Source organism: Balaenoptera borealis, assembly GCF_965194805.1.
Source record: "Balaenoptera borealis genome assembly, contig: HAP1_SCAFFOLD_1544, whole genome shotgun sequence".
Taxonomy (NCBI): domain Eukaryota; kingdom Metazoa; phylum Chordata; class Mammalia; order Artiodactyla; family Balaenopteridae; genus Balaenoptera; species Balaenoptera borealis.
Window position 1 is genome coordinate 23,456 of NW_028122685.1, and position 21,627 is coordinate 45,082.

General features: G+C 45.7%; 1 protein-coding gene across 6 annotated transcripts in view; it reads left to right on the forward strand.

Annotated features, from left to right (window-relative positions):
• LOC309622104 (uncharacterized protein) overlaps positions 1–21,627 on the forward strand; it is a 31,261-nt gene that overhangs the window by 4,273 nt on the left and 5,361 nt on the right. For 2 of the 6 annotated variants that reach the window (XR_014240510.1, XR_014240511.1), the window contains exons 2-6: positions 4,207–4,384; positions 4,711–5,038; positions 5,889–6,108; positions 7,417–7,997; positions 15,057–15,776. Coding sequence is in view for 1 of the 6 variants with exons in the window: in XM_082409274.1 (XP_082265400.1) it covers positions 15,475–15,776 (302 nt within the window). In the remaining 5 variants the exon portion in view is untranslated. Of the gene's footprint in view, positions 1–4,206; positions 4,385–4,710; positions 5,039–5,888; positions 6,109–7,416; positions 7,998–9,818; positions 15,777–16,303; positions 16,498–20,243; positions 20,518–21,627 lie in introns of those variants that run through there. The other 4 variants (XR_014240507.1, XR_014240508.1, XR_014240509.1 and 1 more) reach the window with 4 other exon arrangements.

Sequence of the window (21,627 nt, forward strand, 5' to 3'; positions counted from 1 at the left end):
AGATCTTAGTTTTATCCCACACACCACCCCCCAAAAACCTTTAGCTATGTGAGGTGATAGATGTATTAATCAGTTTCACTGTGGTAATCATTTAACAATGTATACATACATCAAGCATCACACTGTTCACCGTGAATATAGAAATTTTATTTGTAAATTATACTTCCATAAAGTTGGAGGGGATGGGAGGAATGTGTGTCCTGTTCACATGGAAAAAATTAATTACTCTAAACTGTCAGAGGTAAAGCACAGGATTTGGGTTACTAGAAGAATACATTTTAAGTCAACTGTCTTCAATAAACTCAATGAGCGAAAGGAAACAATGATCAAAGAACTAGGAAACAATGAGAAAGATGTATCACAAAGAGACAGATATTATAAATAGGGACAAAATAAAAGTTCTTCGGCTGCAAAGCACAGTAAGTGAAATGAAAAATTAATAAAAGATGTCCAACAGCAAATTTGACCAGGAGAAAAAGAATCAGCGAGTTTTAAAAGGTTAGTTGAACTATCCAGTCTCTGGAAAGGAAAAGAGGAGCAGAAAAGCAAAGAATGAAGAATAATGAGCAAAGCCTATGAGACTTATGTGCATCAGCAAGCTTATCAATGTACACATAATGACACTTGCAGAGGCAGAGGAGAGAGAGAAAGGGGCAGGAAATCATTGAAGAAATGATGCCTGAAAACCTCCAAACTCGGAGGAAAGACATGACTCTACACACCCAAGAAGTTCCACAAACTCCAAGCAGGATAAAATCAGAGATCCCCACCTAGGCACACCATGCTCAAATTATCAAAAGTCAAAGACAAAGAGTGAACCTTGAAAACAGCAATAGAAACAACTCCTCACCTACAAGTAATCCTCAGTAAGATTTGTGCCCATTTCTCTACAGAAACCATAGAGGACAGCTGGCATTGGAATGACATATTAAAAGCGTAGAACAAATGAACAAAAATACCCTTTCAACCAAGAATTCTATATGTGGGGAAAACGAAGGGGAGTTAAAGACATTCCAAGACAAACAAAAACTGAGAGAGTACATAGCTAGTAAGCTTGCCCTACAGAAAGTACTAAAAGGAGTCCTTCAGGCTGAATTGAAATAATGCTGGGCACCTATCTGAAGCAATATGAAGAAATAAACCACAAAGGCCAAGGTAACTACACAGGTAAACGCAAAAGCCAGTATTGCTGTACTTTTGGTTTGTATCTCCTCTTTTTGTTCTCATATATGATTGAAAATACAAATGTATAAAGCATTAACTATAAATCTCTGTTAATGGGCACCAAATATACAAACATGCCATGTGTCACCATAATTAAATAAAGAAATGTGGCAGAGCTGGGGAAAAGCAGAGTTTTTGAATACTATTGCAACTATCTCCGTATTAATACAAACTTGATTATTATAAAGTTAAGATATTAATTGTAACTCCCAGTGTAACCACCGACACTGCCCCCACAAAAAGCTCCAGCACTATAAAAAAACTAAAAAAGGTACAGAGAAAGGAGTGATAAAGAATCACTTTGTACACTAGAAAAATGAAATTAATAACAGCGAAATACAGTAATTGAGGGGTGAAGGAACAAAAAAAGGCTGACATGTGGAAAATAAATAGGAAAAGGTCAGGAAAAGTCTTTCCCTGTCAGTAATCAATACAATAACCATAGATAAAACTGTTCAACGAAAAGACAGCACAAGTGAGTGAACTTCAGGCAGTCACCTTAGCGCTGGATGCTCTGGCCAACAGTTAGCCCCGTCTGCACATTTTCATAGACAATCAGGCCATTGTCGTCGGTCTGGCTGTCTGGTCCGGCCCATGGCAGCAACGACGTTTCCTTGTGTAAAACTGTCCTGTCCCCTTTGGGGTAAAGAGCCCTGGGAATCTCTTGGCCCACAGACTCCCAACTTATAAATCCAGGTCACACGTGTCTCTATATATACTAAAGCCACTATGCAGGGCTTTGCCAAGACCCTCCTTCTTGGCTTTGGAGTTCCGGGCCTTATTGATGGTGACCGAGGCATGCATTTTACTTCTCAGGATACACAACGCTGGGCTCTTGAACGGCATTCAGTGGACCTTTTGCCTCCCTACCCGGCCTTAGGCTGCAGGACTCAGAGTTCCAGAGTGGCTTACTTCCACAAGTTCAAATTCCATTACACGAAAATGGCACGTTTCAGTCGCCAGTCACACGCCAGAGGTGAATTGTAGTATAGCGTCTGACTGCGTCCTTTGATGTTTGACTGCTGAGGGCTTTTAAACGTCAAGCCTCCCTCTTCCCCAATGCCCCACACTCTCTCCTTTGGCGCGGTTGTAGGGTGGAGGGGAGGAGGAGTGGGCGTCAAACTACACTAGCTACTGCCAGCACAAGGGAACTGTCATGCTGGCCCCATCCACTAATCACAGTAGAACTCCCAAAGCAATTTCTTCCTTTCCTGACTCTCTCAAGTCTTTTTTGGAGCAGCTTGAAAAGGCTACCCTGCTCTCCCCCCAGAAGCCTCCTCATGTAAGGAATACACTTTGCATCGCGTCTCGGTAGTGTGTGTGTGTGTGTGTGTGGTGTCACCAGTCTTGATTGACCTTTGAACCCAACTTGGGGTAGGGGTCCATACTGACTCAGGGTGGCAACAACAGCTCTTCTCGCCAACCTTCCCAGGAGCGCAGTGCAGAATGTGTGCTTCCCATCCGTGAAACGTTAGGGTCTGTCAAATTAGATGTCCTGGATCCCAAGGCGGTGTGCTTACTGGAAGTAAGGGACATAGCTTATGTTCTCCTGAACGTGAAGTTACAGCTAACACCCACTCTTGCTTCTGTGCCCAGCGACAATAGTAAGTGGGATTAGCATAAAATAGTTGCCGATTTCTTCCTCGTTTTAAGCATTCGTTACCCTTGACCACTCGGCTAAGTGGGGCTGAGTACAACAAAAAGTCTCGGACTGTTGACCGAGAAATCATTCTAGGAAGCCTGTCCTGTTAACGTGTGCCATGCTGTATTAGTCTGCTCAGGCTGCCCTAATAAAATGCCATAGGCTGGGCGGCTTAAACAAGACATTGGTTTATTTCCTACAGTTCTGGAGGCTAGGAAGCCCAAGGTCAGGGTGCCAGCATGGTGGAGTTCTTGGTGAGGGCCCTCGTTTTGGCTTGAAGATAGCCGCCTTCTTCCTGTGGCTTCACGTTGGGGTGGTGGGCGGAGAGCACCATCTATGGTCTCTTCCTGTAAGGGCAGTGATCCCAACGTGTGGACCGCAGCCTCCTGACCTTACCGAAACTGAATGACCTACCAAAGACCCAGTCTCCAAATACCATCTCCTGGGGGCGGGGTGGGGTGGGGGACGGGCTTCATCGTATGAATTGGGGAGGCAGGGGATGTACACAATCCAGTGCAGAGCAGGTGCTCAGCCCAGTCTTTTTTTTTTTTTTTTTTTCAGCCCAGTCTTTAAAAGAAGTATCTCTCTCTGTCTCTGTCTCTGTCTCTGTCTCTGTGTCTCTCTCTTCCCTCTCTCTCTCTGTCTTCACTTCTTGGCGGCTGGAAGTGAATTGGGGAGCCCTGATGAAACACTGTCCGGCTCCTGTCTTTACTGCTTTCTCTCCACTCTCCATTCTCACTGCATCCATATCGACTTTGTATGTCCTTTTCTAAGTAGCTTTAACCGCATTAAAACCTCCAAATTCTCTTGCTCTCTCTTGTGGGAGGTTTTAAGCGTTGCTGAGATTTGATCTATACACCTTCTCTCTCTCTCTCGTTTTTGAACTAAGTGTGTCTCAGTCAGCGTGAGCTGCCCCAGGGTGGCAATTGGGGAACACATGCAGGTTCCCATACCCCAGGGCGCCGCCCTATAGGGACACTGTAGCTTTGCTCTTGCAGTGGTGGAATGAAAAGGAAGGGATTCCTGTGGGCTCACGGAGGCTCAGGGTGAGCTGGGCCTTTAAGGCTTCCAGGGAAGCTGAAGACCTTGGTCACTCATTGGACGGCGGTGCTGTCAATCCTTGGCTGCTGGCAAATGAGCTTAGAGCCGGCGCTGGAGGAAGTGGCCCTTGGTTGACCCTTCCAAGGTCCGCCTCCCGTCGCCAGCCAGTCAGGCTCTTTCCCGCCCTGTGCGCAGCGGCCTCGGCGCAGTCTCGGTGGGGCGCTCCACAGGCCGGCGGTCTGCCCTTCCCGTGGCGGGGCCCCCAGAGGCATCTTCGCAGACTCTTGTCCCCTGTGCAGCCGGCTTCTCTGCAGCCCCCACCCCGTGCCGGAGGCCCCGCTGCCAACAGCGTCCCCTCCCTCAGCGATACTCAGCCCGGCGGCCGCCATCTTCCCCGCGATCTTCACTGCAGCCCGATCCGTGTGTGGCGCGTCCGTCCTGCCATGTCTGCCACAGAGGAGCGAGGGCCGATCCCAGGTGGCCAGGCCGGAGCTGGTGGCGGGGCGGGTGGCGACCCCAGTCCCCTCGGGGTCCGCGCATCCCCTTCGGGAGGGATGGATGGAGCCGAGGGGGCCGCGGCCCTTCTGGCCTCCCTGGGGCTCTCCAGAGCCCTTCACGGGGAGGATGGTGGGCAGGAGGCCGCCCAGGCCGCAGTGGAAGAAGACTGGGATGTAGAGCTGGTTGAGGAGGAGGAGGAGGAGGAGGAGGAGGAGGAGGAGGAGGAGGAGGAGGTGGAGGAGGAGGAGGAGGAGGAGGAGACGGAGGAGGAGGAGGAGGAGGAGGAGGAAATTTTTGAATTAGAGATCGAGGACCAGGAGGAGGATGAGTACCAGTCAGAAGAGGGAGACGAAACTGAGGAAGAGGTCGAGGAGGAGGAAGAGACACAAGAGGAGGACGAGAATGGGCACGAGGGCGCGGGAGTGGTCGCGGGCCACGGGCCCCCCATGGCGCAGTTTCAGTCCCTGTTCCGGGATCCGGTCCATTGCCGTGTGCACCACAGCCACTACAACTACCGTGTCCTGGTCGGGCCCCACGCCGGCCGCGTGATGGTCAGGCGCCGCTCCCGACGGCTCTCGGACCCTGCAGAGGATGCCGCGCCTCCTCAGGAGCAGGAAGACCTGGGAGAGGCAGGTGAGGTCTGGCGGGGCGGGTACCAGGCAGAGGGCACCCCGCCCTGGGAGCCGCAGGAACCTGCAGAGGGGGCGGCATCCCAGAAGGCAGAGGAACCGGCGGCGGCGGCCGAGTTCTGGGCGGGCGAGGTCCTGGCTGATGCCTCCGAGTCCTGGGAGGCTGGGGCGTGTGGACCTGACGACGGGGCCGAGGCTGGCGAGGGGCGGCCCAGTCCCCAGGCCCTTGCAGCCCCTGCTGGGGCATCGGCCTGAAAGGCAGGCCGCGCTCAGCGCTGGCCTCTGGCGGTTAAGCAGCGGGTCAAAGCTCTCAAAAACCTTCAGGCACGATATGCACAAGTAGAAGCCCAATTCTCTAAAGACCTTTATGATCTTGAGAAAAAGTATGCTGCTCTCTACCAACCTAGGGGCGAACAAATGGCATGCCTCACTTTTGGTTGACGGGCTTCTAAAAATGTAAAGATTCTCAGTAGGATGACCTGAGAAAATGATGAAAGGTCACAGGGGCACTTTTCAGTGGTTGAGGAATCAGTGAGCTTCGCGGTAGAACTTGTCTTTAAATCGGGTGAACATTTTCCAGTGACGTTCTGGCAGAAACATACAAAAATGCTCTGAGAATCAAATGATTTCGATCCCTTCTCCAAAGGGCCAGAAATAATCAGCAGCACAGTGTGTGAGATCTACTGGAAGGAGGGGAAAAATGTTGTGAAAACTGTCAAGCAGCAGAACTGTGAGGCCCATGGAAGTGTTGTATCAACCAGTAGGAACATGGCCAGCTCTTCTTTTTATTTATTTATTTATTTATTTATTTATTTATTTATTTATTTATGTTTTGACATATTTCTCTTCTCCAGAACCTCCTGAGGGCAGAGAACTAGATTCTGCTGCTGATTTTAAATCGGGAAATGTTTCCCACCACCTTGTGATGCCAAAGTCCGTATCATTCGACACTAAAGAAGAGAGTGCACATCAGTATGAAAATGCTGAGGAAGAGAAAGAGGATGGAAAGGAAAAAGCAGAAGAAGGACCCAAAGTGGGTACGGTCTCAGCAGAGGGCAGCTCTGGAGAATACAGGTATTATTGTATAGTGCAACCATTCCTGACATATACCTGTTACTAACAGCTTTATGTTTTGTTTTGTTTTGTTTACATACTTAATTTATTTTTGGTTTATTTTTTTAACATCTTTATTGGAGTATAATTGCTTTACAGTGGTGTGTTAGTTTCTGCTTTATAACAAAGTCAATCAGCTATACGTATACCTATATCCCCATATCTCCTCCCTCTTGCGTCTCCCTCCCATCCTCCCTATCCCACCCCTCTAGGTGGTCACAGAGCTCCGAGCTGATCTCCCTGTGCTATGCAGCTGCTTCCCACTAGCTATCTATCGTGTTTTAAATTTTTTTTGTAAAGTAAATAAGAAAAAATTGTTGAAATTTAGTTTTGGAAAAACAGTTTAATGTTACTAATGGACTTGTATTCTAGATGATATAGAAGGAAGTGTGTTCTGAAAAGTATTTCATTTGCAGCCGCAAGTCCTTTGTCCTGTAGCTTTAAGACTACTACAGATGGGAAATTTATCAGACCTGGAAATAGAGACCTATATGTTTTTAGAGGTCTAAAATATAGAGACCTATATTTTTAGAGAATGGTCACCAGAAGAAGCAGCTAAAGCGAGTAAGCTGTGCACTAGCGGTACCTTCATCCCCTGGCCACAGAAATGGAGTCTCTTGGAATAACAATGCCTTTGAGAAGGTGACTCCTTACAAAGTAGTAAAACGTTAAGGATTTCACATAAGACTGCATTTCATGAGTAGTTCACAAATATTAGTTCAATTTAGATTTTTTATTCAAAAGAAGAGAAAATTAGCCATAGTAAGATTATTGGCTATCCCTGAGTCGGTAATTCAATCTTAGTTTCTCCTTCCTCTACCCATTCATCTTTTCCTTTCTCTGTCTCATCTCTCTCTCTCTCTCAGTATCACGCTCTTTCTTTCTCCCTTTCTTAATGTTCACACCTGTGGATGTTTGATAACAGCCTCATTCTCATTTTACAGATACGGAAACTGAAGGTCTGGGATTATAAGGGATTTATGATTTGTGTAAGGAGCATAGGCTCTTAAGGTGGAAAGACATTTAAATGGCAGAGTGGCCTCTCAAGAAAAAAATCTAGCATTTATAGTGGTGGGCAAGAGAGAGATGAGGTTGGTGTGATGAAATGATGTGCACCCTGACAACCAAGGCTCTGGGTTACAAGAAGAAAACATCTTGTTCTCTCCTTGGAGAGCCAACAGATGTACATAGTATTGACTCATATTTAGAAAGTCCCTGCTGCATGTTATTGGTGTACAATTGTTAATTGACTCTTATCCCATCCTACAGTTGGAAGGCATAAAAAGAAGTGGACGGCGAAAGAAGAGATGAATTTGTTCTTCACGGATATTCTAGTTTTCATTAGCCCACAATGCAAATTTTGTTCCAAAGTTCAGCATCCCAAAATGATATTAAGTGACATCTGACTTTATTCTGACCTTTTACAGATAAATTTGATAGTATTGTTCACATTGAAAATAAAAGCTTGTTTGACATGAATAAGCTGCAGATTTTTTTTTTTAACCTAAATAACACTGACTCCAACGTATCTTTGTTCTATTTCTTTCGGCCCACCTTACTGTCATTGAAAGGGATTTCTTTCAACTATTTGGTAAGCCTGTTTCAAATCCTTTTATTGCAGCCTCAAATAAATTAAAATATTAGATTATAAACAAGTTGTGTGACGAGAGAGATGGTGGCCCAGCCTCTAGTACGTGTTATTGAAAGGACCTGACGGACGACCTAGCTTGCCTGGAGACCAGATGGCGCTATTGGCCTGCCATGGAGCAGCAGCAGCAGCAGCTGGGAACTTGTTTGAAATGCAAATTCTCAGACCCTGCTCCAGACCTACTGAATTGGATATTCTGAAGGTAGGCTGCTAGCCATCGGGTTTTACAAGTCCTCCAAGTGCTACTGAAGCACACTAAAGTTTGAGAACCACTGCTTTAGAGCAATGGGGGAAACGTTTAAGTACACCTACGGTAGGACCAGCCTTAATTCACTGACTTGGTACTGTTGCAGGTAAACTGAACAGGATGGTAAGATCTGGACTGAGGAAGACACTAGAATTCTCAGGGGCCTGAGACACAGAGAGCTCCCGGAGGGATGTGTTACTTTCCTAGGGTTACCGTAACAAATTACCACAAAGCAGGTGGCTTAAAACAACCGAAACTTATTCTCTGACAGTTCTGGAGGCCAGAAGTCTGAGGTCAAAGTGTCGGCAGGGTTGGTTCCTTCTGGAGGCTCGGAGGGAGAATCTGTTCCATGCCTCTCTCCTAGCTTCTGGTGGCTGCTGTCAATCCTTGGCATCACTCGGCTTGTAAACGCATGATTCCAATTTCTTTCTTCATCTTTACATAGTGTTTTCCCCTGTGTCTCTGTTTCTGTGTTCTTTCTCTTCTTATGAGGACGCCAGTCATACTGGATTAAGGGCCCGCCCTAATCCAGTGTGACCTCATCTGATCTTTATTACACCTGCAAATACCCGATTTCCAAATAAGGTCACATTTACAGGTTCCGCGGGTCAAGACTTCAACATATCTTTTGCGGGGACACAGTTCAGCTTATAACAAGGGGCAAGGATTCAGTAGTGGAAGGGAGAAAAAGATGAAGGAGAAACCTAGTTCCAAAAGGATAAAAGCATTATGATACCATGCACGTATGAAGTTTAAAGACATGCAAAAGTTATTAGATTGATTATAGATACATGTATTTGTAGTAAAAGGCATACATAGGAGTAATGCATACATATGTAGTATGCAGAAAGGTGTGTATGAGAACAATAAACTTATTTAAGACGGTGGTTAAATGTATGGAAAGAGAGGGAGAATTCAATTGGGGAGAGGTACACTGGGTTTCAATTTCATTTGTAAGCTTACGTTTCTTAAGACGGCTGATGGTTGCATGGGTGTAGCATTCTCTGTACCTTTGTCGAGGTCTGAAATATGTCCTAATTTAAAGAAAATTAAAGGAGGAAATGGGCCTAATATCTGGAACTTCTTTAAGGGAAAAAGGTGAAGTGGTACTTGAGCAGAGCAGAGGACCATAGAAGGGGAGAACCAGGGGTCTGAGGGTAGAAGGCCTTATTTCTATCTTTAGTTAAGGCTGCTTGAGAGCTTGCTAGTTAGCATCAATACCTTCTTCTATTTTCTATGCTAGTGCCTCACGTATCCTAGGGTAGATTAACATTATTTATTTACGTGTGTATCTCCCCAGCTGCCTAACGTGTGAGCTTCTGAATTGTTTGGAACTTAAAGGCTTTTATTTATTTCTCTCTCCTAAAGCACTGTGTTTCCTTCTTCGTAGATGCTTGATAAAGGTCTGTTAAAGTGAAGTTAGTGTAAGGTATCCGCAACCCTTTCCCCTGTCACTGGGGTTGACATTTAAAAATGCATTATCCTGTAGTAACACAGGGTATTCCTTATGGCTAGAACAACAACAGAAAGCGGCACAAGGCCTTTTGTCACCATTGTTTAATGAAGGAACAGTCCAAGTAGAAATTTATCCATGTAGGGTCCCTCGAAAGGCCTCAAATTGGTTTGCTTCTGTATGGTTCATGCCATGCCAGCAGGGTGTGTATGTGTGTATTTCTGTGTTAATACAGTTAATGTATTAACTATAGTTAATATTAAAGGCCTTTACCTGGGCTTAAGAATTTTCGGAGGTTCACTTTATTTATTTATTTATTTATTTATTTATTTATTTATTTATAATTATTTTTTGGCCACGTCGTGTGGCATGCAGGATATCAGATCCCCGACCAGGGTTCGAACCCGTGCCCCCTGCATTGGGAGCGCAGAGTCTTAAGCACTGGGCCGCCAGGGAAGTCCCGGGAGGTTCACTTTCGACAAACGCCTGCACACCTCTTTTTGAGATACGCCTTTTTTGGTGCATGCTGGGAGTCCGTGTCCCTGCCCCTTACCGAGCTCCAGTTCCCTAGGGCCCTGAATTTACTCCCCAGGTGGCCCCATGTCCCAAGCCCCAAGAGGCATGTGTGTTCCTCTTCACTGAGTCTGTGCTTCTGAGAGCTGAGTGGCACTGTCAGTGTTATACTCTCAGGACTGAGAGGTATCTACGAGGTGCTGGCTGTGTATACAGGGAACAGGACACGTGGGCTACGTTACCCACATGTATGCACCTGAAGCCTCTCATGTTGAGGGAGGAAGCTCAGGCTTGCTGCTCTGAGGGTCTGCTGTAGCTCTAACGTATCAGGCTTCTCTGAGTCTCTGAGAGACGGTCCTTAAATCAGGTCAGGGACGAATCCTGCATTTCCTGTTTCTCTGGGTGTTTGTGGGTTTTTCTGTGTCCACACGTATAAAAGATGTTCTCAGTGAGTCCCTCAACCTTGAAAACTTTGTGCTCCTTGTAGGAAAAGACCTGTCTTGTCCCTCTCTGCCTCGTCCAGGAAAGGTTAGGATGTTCTGATATTTTCCTTGCTTATGGCTCCATCATCTGAAAGGATTTGATCGAAAAAATCTCCTTTTATTCCACTACCTGAGAGGTGACCATTGGGAGAAAAACAGAGGGGTAGGGTGGGTGCCGGAGTTGGAAACAGTTTTCTGTACCAGTTAGGGATATTCTAATGACACTAAAGTTAATGATGAAGAATCACTTTTACTCTAAACCACCTATTTTCAGATGCTCATAACTCCAAGGAATACAAATGAGTACACGTTTACAAGTCTAACAGGGCAGGATTCTCAGACAATGGTGTTCTGGGAAATGTGGTATTATCAAGTCCTGTGAATCACATCATATAGTAGGATCTGTTTTGAGGCATAAAATGTACATTTCTTAGAAGTCTGAGCAATGAATTGTGTGTGTTTACAGATAAGGAATTGATATCATCACCAAATCTATGAAGAAAATGAGTTTAAAACGATTCTAAGAGGCACCTAAAAGTTGGCTCTTCCCTCTCTCTCTCTCTCTGTCTCTCTGTCTCATCCAATTAGTTATTTACTCTGCTGCCTTTCTCTCCATTTTCCTGCGTTATTTTAGACCGCATCACTTCCTGACAAATTATGAACTGGTTCATGTATACAGAAGATAATACAGCATATATGTAAGGTATATCATAATAATATAAAAACCTGTGTACCCACCACCAAGCTTGAGAACTAGAACACGGCTAATGCCTTGGAAGCCCACCTGTGCCCTTCCTGCGTCATCCCCTCATTCCTTCCCTGAGGTAACCACGATCCTGAACTTTGTTAATAATTCACTTATTTATACATTCACGGCAGAGGAATGTTCCTTTAAATAATGTTATTTCTTGTCCATTTTGGATTTTATGTGAATGTAATTATACTAGATGTATTACTTGCCTTACTCTTTCTCCCCCCCCCCCAATTTTGTGTTTGTGAGATTTATCCATGTTGATGTGTGCAACTGTAGTAATCAGTTTTCATTGCCGTATAGTTATCCATCGTATGAAAATTCCACAGGGTGTCTATTTCCTGTTGATGGACATGTGGGTTGTTTCCAGTTTTATGCTTTTGCAAATTATCTTGCGACGAATTTTCTCACTCATATCCCCCTATGCCCACATGCAAGAGTTTCTGTAGTTTCTCAGTTGAGGGCAATTTTACGCACTGCCCCCTCCGCCCCAACCAGGGTGACATTTGATAACGTCTGGAAACATTTTGGTTGTCATAACTGAGGGTGTGCTACTGGCATCTAGTGGGTGGAGGCCAAGGATACTGCTAAACATCCTACAATGCACAGGACAGTCCTCTACAACCCAGAATTGTCTTTCCAAAATGTCAACAGCTGAGTAACCCTGATCTAGAGTATAGGCCTAGGCATGAAATTTCTGGGTCGTAGGGTCTGCCCAAGTTCAACCTTACTGGTAACACCAATTATCTTTCAAAACAGTTGTACTAGTTCATACTCCCAACAGCAGAGGATGAGATTTCTATTGGCTCCACATTCTTGCCAACTCTTAGTATCATTACCTTCATTACTTCTTGCCTGAACTTTGCCCTAGTCTCCTAACCTTCTCCTACCTCCATGTCTTTCCCCACAGATACATGCTTCATATACTTGCTAAGTTAACCTTCCTAAAACCCAACTCTGGCCATGCCAAATTCCTGTAAGAAAATTTTGATGACTCTACTGCATACACAATAAACTTGGCATTTAAGACGCACACAAAAGGGCCCACTAGCTCTGTAGACCTAGTAATACCAACTTATTAGGTGGTATTCAAATAAGCCGTGCCCTTTCTCTGCTCTCTGCAGCATGTGTGTTGTTGAACACTTACCCTTTCTTAAGTCAGTTCTACATTCATTTCTAGGTCCATTAATTCAGCCAGTTATTAAATCTTTTAAATTTACTGAGTATTTGTCTTTCTCTGTCTCACTTGTTTCCCTTAACATAATACCCTGCAAGTCCATCCATGTTGCTGCCGATGGCAAAATTCTTTTTTTATGGCTGATTAGTATTCCTTTGTATATATACATCACATCTTCTTTGTCCATTCATCTGTTGACGGACACAGATTGCTTCCATACGCTGGCAATTATAAATGACCATGCTATGAACATTGGGGTGCATGCATCTTTTTGAATTCGTGTTTTTCTTTTTTACAGATATATGCTCAGGAGTGGAATTGCTGGGTCGTATGGTAGATCTATTTTTAGTTTTCTGAGAAATATCCATACTGTTTTCCACAGTGGCTGCACCAATTTACAGTCCCACCAACAGTGTAGGATGGTTGCCTTTTCTCCACGTCCTCTCCAAAATTTGTTACGTGTGTCCTTTTGTGAGGTGATGTCTCATTGTGGTTTTGATTTGCATTTCCCCGACGATTAGTGATGTTGAACATGTGTGCATGTGCCCATTGGCCATCTGCGTTTCCCCAGAGACAGGAGTGGAGACTTCATTATTAAGGCTACAAGAAGCCATCATGGGGGTCTAATCTGGGATGTAATTTGTGTTTTAGAAATGTCACTCTGAAAGCAATGTGAAGAAAGGTCAGCGAGGAGGAAGAATGGAGTGCTCATTATAGGAGTGATTTATGTGAGAGATGCTGAAGTTCTAGACTAAGGTAGGGGTATTGAAAGCACATGAAGAAGTGTGTAGAACTGAAAGGCAACAGTTGATTGGCTATGGGTGATAACTGGATGTGGAGATACGGAAGGTGTTGTAAGCGTAGAAGAATAAGCGGTGGTAGATGTATTGACAACTTAGTATGCCTGAGTGTGATCAGGAAAAGAAGGAAAAGAGGAGAAACCCCAGGGAATTCCCTGGTGGTCCAGTGGTTAGGACTCGACAGTGGCCCGTGGCCCGGGTTCGATCCCTGTTCTGGGAACTACGATCCCAGCAAGCTGCGCGGCACGGCCAGGAAAAAAAAAAAAAAAGAAACCCGAAACCAAATCAATGGTGACACGAGGGAGAGATAGAAGAGGGAGAGTGCAGATGGGCAAAAACCAGAGAGGCCAAGGAATAGGAGGGCTCAGTGAGATAAAAGAACACGTGTAGAGAGAGTAGAAGAATGAGAGAGCAGCATGGCTAGGCGCTTGCGGTCCAAGACTGGGATATTTTCATTTTAGAAGTGAGAGGTAGAGTAGTTTAGGGTAAAGAATAAACCAAAGTGTGTCCCCACCCCTCCCCGCCCATATACACTGCAGATGCTTGGACAAAATGATCGGAAATGACCTTTTCATTTTTGACAAGCAAGTATTGTCTCTACGAGGATGCCTGAGTGACCAGAGACAAGGGGTGCAGGATTAAGAGCAGTAGGGCTGGGCTCAGCTGACCCACTGCTGTTGTGATGGTTAGTTATAGAGGGATCCCCCACGTAAGTATGTGGCTTAGTTCTATGTGGATCCGCCCCGTAAGTGAGAAGAAAGCACTTACTGCAATAGAAGGAAAAAGAGGGGGAAAGGAGAGGGGAAACGAAGGTGTGAAGATGCTCTGCTGGTGAAGAGAAGGAAGGAAATTAAGAGAAACATTTAAAAAACGTGTGATTCTAAAATGGTTGAAAAGAAAAAGTGGGGTGCTTGAGAAGGGGTCGAGGTGGGGTAAAGAGTTCAGTTTTTAGCTGTACAAAACACTCAGCCACCCCAGGAAGTTCCATGCAACTAAAGCTTTGCAATATGCTGGGCACAAGCAGTCCCAGCTCTTCTCACCAAATACTGAAGGAAAGGGGAAGGGGGAGAATGTTTGTTTGAATATTCTAGTTGACCAAGAGTGAACCTGAAATCCATTTTGATTTCAACACTTTTAAATGGCATGCCTCACGAGGTCCAGCGCTGGTGAATATGACTGAGGTTTATCTGTTCATTGCCCATCTGGCTTATGTGCTCTGAAGAAGCCTCTTTCTGACCTTGCTTCATCAAGGTACCAAGATGGGAAGGACGAAGGGTAGTGAATGAGTGGAAGCATTTCCTCTTTCTCTGAGATATTTCTATTCTATGTGGCAATGTTCAGGGTAGCGGAAAGAAGAGAAGGCCTCTAGCAAAAATGTAAGGCTTTTTTCCCCCACATGCTGGGGCCAGAATGCTGGAGCATTACAGTGGCCTGCTCTCCAGGGGCTCACTGCCTTGAAGATCCGATACACTGACCGTTGCCTTCTTTTCCCCTTCAATGCTGTCAGCCAAGAACCCTCACTTCAACTGTGCATCCCTTAGCTATGGGAGGGGGGCTCCTGGAGCCCAATTTCTGTCCTGATGACGGGCCAGAGCCGGGCCACGACATGCACAGGTTGAACCTCCTCTATCCCTTCCAGAGGACAGGCGCTCTGGTTGACTGGAGGCCCGAGGGTCTGGGAATGACCACCAGTCAACTATGTCCTGATTCCTCAGAGGTGTCCAGATCTTTCAAACTGCAGATTCAGCCCGGGCGGTCAAATTACTCCTTTCACCACAAAAAGCAAACTCTTGGGCATACGCTGTTTCAAGTGAAAAGCACATTTTGCGTTTTTGCAGAGGGGAGGCGCAGGGCGGGGTGCCCCACGCCGCCGACCCCAGGCCCAGCTCTCCAGCTGCCAGGGAGCTGGAGCTGGGGCTGACCAAGGAATGACTGCGGACGCCAGAAGGAGCAGAGGGCTGGGCGGCGCACAGGCTGCGGTAGGAGGCGGGACCGCGCATCTCGTTCAATGGGTCCCGGCGCCTGCCGGATTGGCTAAGCTCGCTTGCCGTCGGGGTGGGCGGAGCCAGTTGTGCGCCGGGCTTGGGGCCCGCCCAGCGGCAGCCGGACGTGCTTCAGACCCCGCGCTCTGGGCAGCGGCTGGGTGCGTGGTCCGGTTGCTGCGTGGAGTGAAGCTGCTGGGCTGCTGCTCTTCTTGCCGCTCCCTGGCTCAGGGCCGCTGGTCGACCCCCACCCTCCCCACTCCCCTTGGCCTCGATGTTCTCACCTTACAGGTGGCTCTTGGCCGAAGCACGAGGTCCGCGCCCCGCTCCTCTTGGTTATCCCGCTCCCCCCCCCCCCCACCTCGTCTCTCTTCCTCCCGGTCCGCAGCGGTCTCCAGGGTTCTCCGACGGTCGGAGCTCTGGCGTCCCGACATGCGGCGGGCCGCTGTGCTCCTGCTGCTCATCAGGACCCGGCCCTTGGAGGGCGACGACCCGAAACCCAGCTGGAAATTCCGCTTTGATTTCTAACCTCTCCTCGTCTGATGTTCCTGACGTCGTTCTGGACTTCTTCGATTGGTAAGCGGGGTCGGCAGGCTGCCATGAGCTGGGAGGGCGGTGGGTGAGTGGGCGACCTCTTAGAAGGAGACGGCTGGAGCCGATGTGGGCCTGCGCTTTTGAACCGCTGCCCACGCGCGCTGCCTGCTGGCCAGTCCCTAGAGGAGTTGGTGGTGGGGATGGGGACGACCAGCTGCGATGGAGCCCCCTTGCTTCAGCCCCTCTGTTGCTGTGGTGCCTAATAGCGCTGAAGTGGCGGGGTTCGGGGAACTACCGCCCCAGGGTCCACCCCTCCATCTCCAGGGACTGAGTTCTCCTCAGCCAGGTATACTGGCCCCTGTGTGTGAGTGCGCGGGGAGGGGGTGATGGTGCGGTGAGGGCTAAAGGCAGTATTCTGTGCTGAGCTGACGGCTGGTAAAACTGGGAGGGCCTCGACCGGCCTAATCCCAGATTCCGCTCCCCACTCTGCTCCGCCAGATAGGGTCCTCTAGCAACAACGCTTCTTATTAAATGCACCAGATGCATTCCTGCTTATTATCCCTGAATAGTGTTTCCTTGTCAGCCAGCAGAACGATTCAAGCAAGCCAATCACATCCTTGCTTAGGAACCAGGGGGTACCTCACCCTCGTGATACTGCAAAGCCCGCTTCCCCCAGACCCTTCTGGTTCACGCTGTTCCAGAATGCAACCCCCATGTGTCCTGCATGGCCTGCGATGTCCTCCTCTCCTGGGCTGCCCAAGAGGTGGGTCACTGGGCCTCCGACCCTGTCCCCATAACCACCCAGAAGGTCTGGACCACTCATGATTAGATGGAGATAAAACCCACAGCTGTAAATTTGCACTGCTAGAAATCTAAAATATTCTGAGGGAATTTGTACAGAGAGAAAAGACAAAATAATAATAATTCCATGCAGCGCAAGTGGCAGCACCCTAGCAGAAGATGTTTTCAGTCCACCCACCTCTGGCTTGGGGGCCCAGCAATCTTCTGCTGTGCCACTCTGTTGCCTATGCCTGTGTTGCAGTGAAAATCCTGATCATCCTAATGATAGGGAAGAGCAACCATGGCACTTTTGTGACACGGTGATGAAATTAAACCCAACTTAAGCCAGAGTCCTTAAAACTTATTAAGCAACCATTGCCATAGGGGAGGCCCCTAACCCTAATGAAACTGATTTGATGCTGTCTGAAGGAAGAAATCTATAAATATGAGCAGATTAGAGAGGACACCCCCTCACACACACACACACAAAGTACATCCAGTGACAAACGAGCAAGCAAAAAGAATCAGAGAGAATGAAATTAGAAAACTTCAATACAGAGGGAGGCAACAATTAAATCGATACAAAGGTGCACAATTTAATCCAGTTGGAAATCTAGAATTTGCTAAAAGAATTTATACCTGGTAAGACCTTTGTCCTTGGCAGACATCTGTCTTCTCACTGTGTCCTCACATGGCCTTTTCTTTGTTCAGTGTGGGGAGACAGAGAGCTCTGTGGCATCTGTTCCTTTTCTTATAAGGATACCCCCCCTATTGGATTAGAGCTCCAAGCTTATGACCTCGTTTAACCTTGAAGGCCATATCTCCAAATATAGTCACATTGGGGGTTAGGGCTTCAACATACCAATTTGGGGGGAACAGAATTCAGTCCATAACATTTTTTTTTTTTTTTTACTTTTGGCTGTGTTGGGTCTTCGTTGCTGCACGCGGGCTTTCTCTAGTTGCGGCGAATGGGGGCTCCTCTTCGTTGAGGTACACGGGCTTCTCACCGTGGTGGCGTCTCTTGTTGTGGGGCATGGGCTCTAGGTGCGCGGGCTTCAGTAGTTGTGGCCCACGGGCTCAGTAGTTGTGGTTTGCGGGCTCTAGAACTCAGGCTCAGTAGTTGTGGCGCACAGGCTTGCTCCGCGGCACGTGGGATCTTCCCAGACCAGGGCTTGAACCCGTGTCCCCTGCATTGGCAGGCAGATTCTCAACCACTGCGCCACCAGGGAAGCCCTATATATTTTATATATAGTAGTTTATATCTGCTAATCACAAACTCCTAATTTATCCCTTCCCCACCCCCTTTCCCCTTTGGTAAACATAAGTTTGTTTTCTATGTCTGTGAGTCTGTTTCTGTTTTGTAAATATCAATAAGTTCATTTGTATCATTTTGTATTAGATTCCACATGTAAGTGATATCATATGATACTTGTTGTGGCTCACGGGCTCTAGAGCACGGGCTCAGTAGTTGTGGCGCACGGGCTTAGTTGTTCTGGATCTTCCCAGACCAGGGCTCGAACCCGTGTCCCCTGCGTTGGCAGGTGGATTCTTAACCACTGCGCCATCAGGGAAGCCCTCAGATGAATTCTTAAGAAGAATTCATTTATATGTCTTTTATATATATATGATATGTTCTTGATCCTTTCATCTGCCCAAAACACTTAGGTTGTCTCCATTCCTTGGCTATTGTGAATAATGCTGCAATGAGCATAAGAGAGCAGAGCAGAAATCACCTCCTTTGGATCTGTTTTCAGGAGTGGGATTGCTGGCTGATCTGCTAGTTCTATTTTCAATCTTTTGAGGAACCTCCATACCGTTGTCCATAGTGGCCGCACCATTTTACTTTCCCACCAACAGGGCACGAGGGTTCCCTTTTTACCACACTCTTGCCAACACTTGCTATCTCTTGTCCTTTTGAAAATAGCCATCCTAATAGGTGTGATGTCTTAATTACAGTTTGATTTGCATTTCCCTCAGGGTTAGTGATGTTGAACACATTTTCCTATACCTATTGGCCAGTTGTATGTCTTCTTTGGAAAAATGTATATTCAGACTGTGTACCCTTTTATTAATTATTTGTTGGTTTTGTGTTTGTTTTTTTGTTTTTTTTTTTGATGTTGAGTTGATTGAATTCCTTATATATTTTGCATATTATCCCCTCAACAGATAACATGATTTGCAAATGTTTTCTTCTGCTTCATAGGTCAGTTGCCTTTTCATTTTGTCGATTGTTTCCTTTGCTGTGCAGAAGCTTTTTAGTTTGATGTAGTCCACTTGTTTATTTTGTTTTTGTTGCCTTTGTTTTGGTGTCAGTTCAAAAAAAAATCATTGCCATAACCTATGTCAAGGAGCTTACCCCTGTGTTTTCCTCTAGGAGTTTTACAGATTCAGGCCTTACGTTTAAGTCTTTAATCCATTTGGAGTTCATTTTGGGGTATGGTGTAAGATAAGGGTCCAATATAGTATCTTTGCATGTGGATATCCAGTTTTCCCAGCACCATTTATTGAAGAGACTCTCCTGTCCTCGTTGTGTGTTCTTGTCAAATAGTTGAGCATATATGTGTGGGTTGATTTCTGGGCTCTATATTTTGTTCCATTGGTCTATGTCTATATCTGTTCTTATGCCAGTACCATGCTGTTTTGATTACTATACCTTTGTAAAATAATGAAATCAGGAAGCATGATGCCTCCAGGTTTAGGTTTGTTATTTGGGGGGTGGTTCATCAAAGGGTACAAATGATCAGTTATAAGATAAATACATTCTAGGGATCTAATGTACAGCATGCTGATATAATTTAAGATGTTGTGTGGTATGCTGGAGACTTGCTGAGACAGTAGATCTTAGTTTTATCCCACACACCACCCCCCAAAAACCTTTAGCTATGTGAGGTGATAGATGTATTAATCAGTTTCACTGTGGTAATCATTTAACAATGTATACATACATCAAGCATCACACTGTTCACCGTGAATATAGAAATTTTATTTGTAAATTATACTTCCATAAAGTTGGAGGGGATGGGAGGAATGTGTGTCCTGTTCACATGGAAAAAATTAATTACTCTAAACTGTCAGAGGTAAAGCACAGGATTTGGGTTACTAGAAGAATACATTTTAAGTCAACTGTCTTCAATAAACTCAATGAGCGAAAGGAAACAATGATCAAAGAACTAGGAAACAATGAGAAAGATGTATCACAAAGAGACAGATATTATAAATAGGGACAAAATAAAAGTTCTTCGGCTGCAAAGCACAGTAAGTGAAATGAAAAATTAATAAAAGATGTCCAACAGCAAATTTGACCAGGAGAAAAAGAATCAGCGAGTTTTAAAAGGTTAGTTGAACTATCCAGTCTCTGGAAAGGAAAAGAGGAGCAGAAAAGCAAAGAATGAAGAATAATGAGCAAAGCCTATGAGACTTATGTGCATCAGCAAGCTTATCAATGTACACATAATGACACTTGCAGAGGCAGAGGAGAGAGAGAAAGGGGCAGGAAATCACTGAAGAAATGATGCCTGAAAACCTCCAAACTCGGAGGAAAGACATGACTCTACACACCCAAGAAGTTCCACAAACTCCAAGCAGGATAAAATCAGAGATCCCCACCTAGGCACACCATGCTCAAATTATCAAAAGTCAAAGACAAAGAGTGAACCTTGAAAACAGCAATAGAAACAACTCCTCACCTACAAGTATTCCTCAGTAAGATTTGTGCCCATTTCTCTACAGAAACCATAGAGGACAGCTGGCATTGGAATGACATATTAAAAGCGTAGAACAAATGAACAAAAATACCCTTTCAACCAAGAATTCTATATGTGGGGAAAACGAAGGGGAGTTAAAGACATTCCAAGACAAACAAAAACTGAGAGAGTACATAGCTAGTAAGCTTGCCCTACAGAAAGTACTAAAAGGAGTCCTTCAGGCTGAATTGAAATAATGCTGGGCACCTATCTGAAGCAATATGAAGAAATAAACCACAAAGGCCAAGGTAACTACACAGGTAAACGCAAAAGCCAGTATTGCTGTACTTTTGGTTTGTATCTCCTCTTTTTGTTCTCATATATGATTGAAAATACAAATGTATAAAGCATTAACTATAAATCTCTGTTAATGGGCACCAAATATACAAACATGCCATGTGTCACCATAATTAAATAAAGAAATGTGGCAGAGCTGGGGAAAAGCAGAGTTTTTGAATACTATTGCAACTATCTCCGTATTAATACAAACTTGATTATTATAAAGTTAAGATATTAATTGTAACTCCCAGTGTAACCACCGACACTGCCCCCACAAAAAGCTCCAGCACTATAAAAAAACTAAAAAAGGTACAGAGAAAGGAGTGATAAAGAATCACTTTGTACACTAGAAAAATGAAATTAATAACAGCGAAATACAGTAATTGAGGGGTGAAGGAACAAAAAAAGGCTGACATGTGGAAAATAAATAGGAAAAGGTCAGGAAAAGTCTTTCCCTGTCAGTAATCAATACAATAACCATAGATAAAACTGTTCAACGAAAAGACAGCACAAGTGAGTGAACTTCAGGCAGTCACCTTAGCGCTGGATGCTCTGGCCAACAGTTAGCCCCGTCTGCACATTTTCATAGACAATCAGGCCATTGTCGTCGGTCTGGCTGTCTGGTCCGGCCCATGGCAGCAACGACGTTTCCTTGTGTAAAACTGTCCTGTCCCCTTTGGGGTAAAGAGCCCTGGGAATCTCTTGGCCCACAGACTCCCAACTTATAAATCCAGGTCACACGTGTCTCTATATATACTAAAGCCACTATGCAGGGCTTTGCCAAGACCCTCCTTCTTGGCTTTGGAGTTCCGGGCCTTATTGATGGTGACCGAGGCATGCATTTTACTTCTCAGGATACACAACGCTGGGCTCTTGAACGGCATTCAGTGGACCTTTTGCCTCCCTACCCGGCCTTAGGCTGCAGGACTCAGAGTTCCAGAGTGGCTTACTTCCACAAGTTCAAATTCCATTACACGAAAATGGCACGTTTCAGTCGCCAGTCACACGCCAGAGGTGAATTGTAGTATAGCGTCTGACTGCGTCCTTTGATGTTTGACTGCTGAGGGCTTTTAAACGTCAAGCCTCCCTCT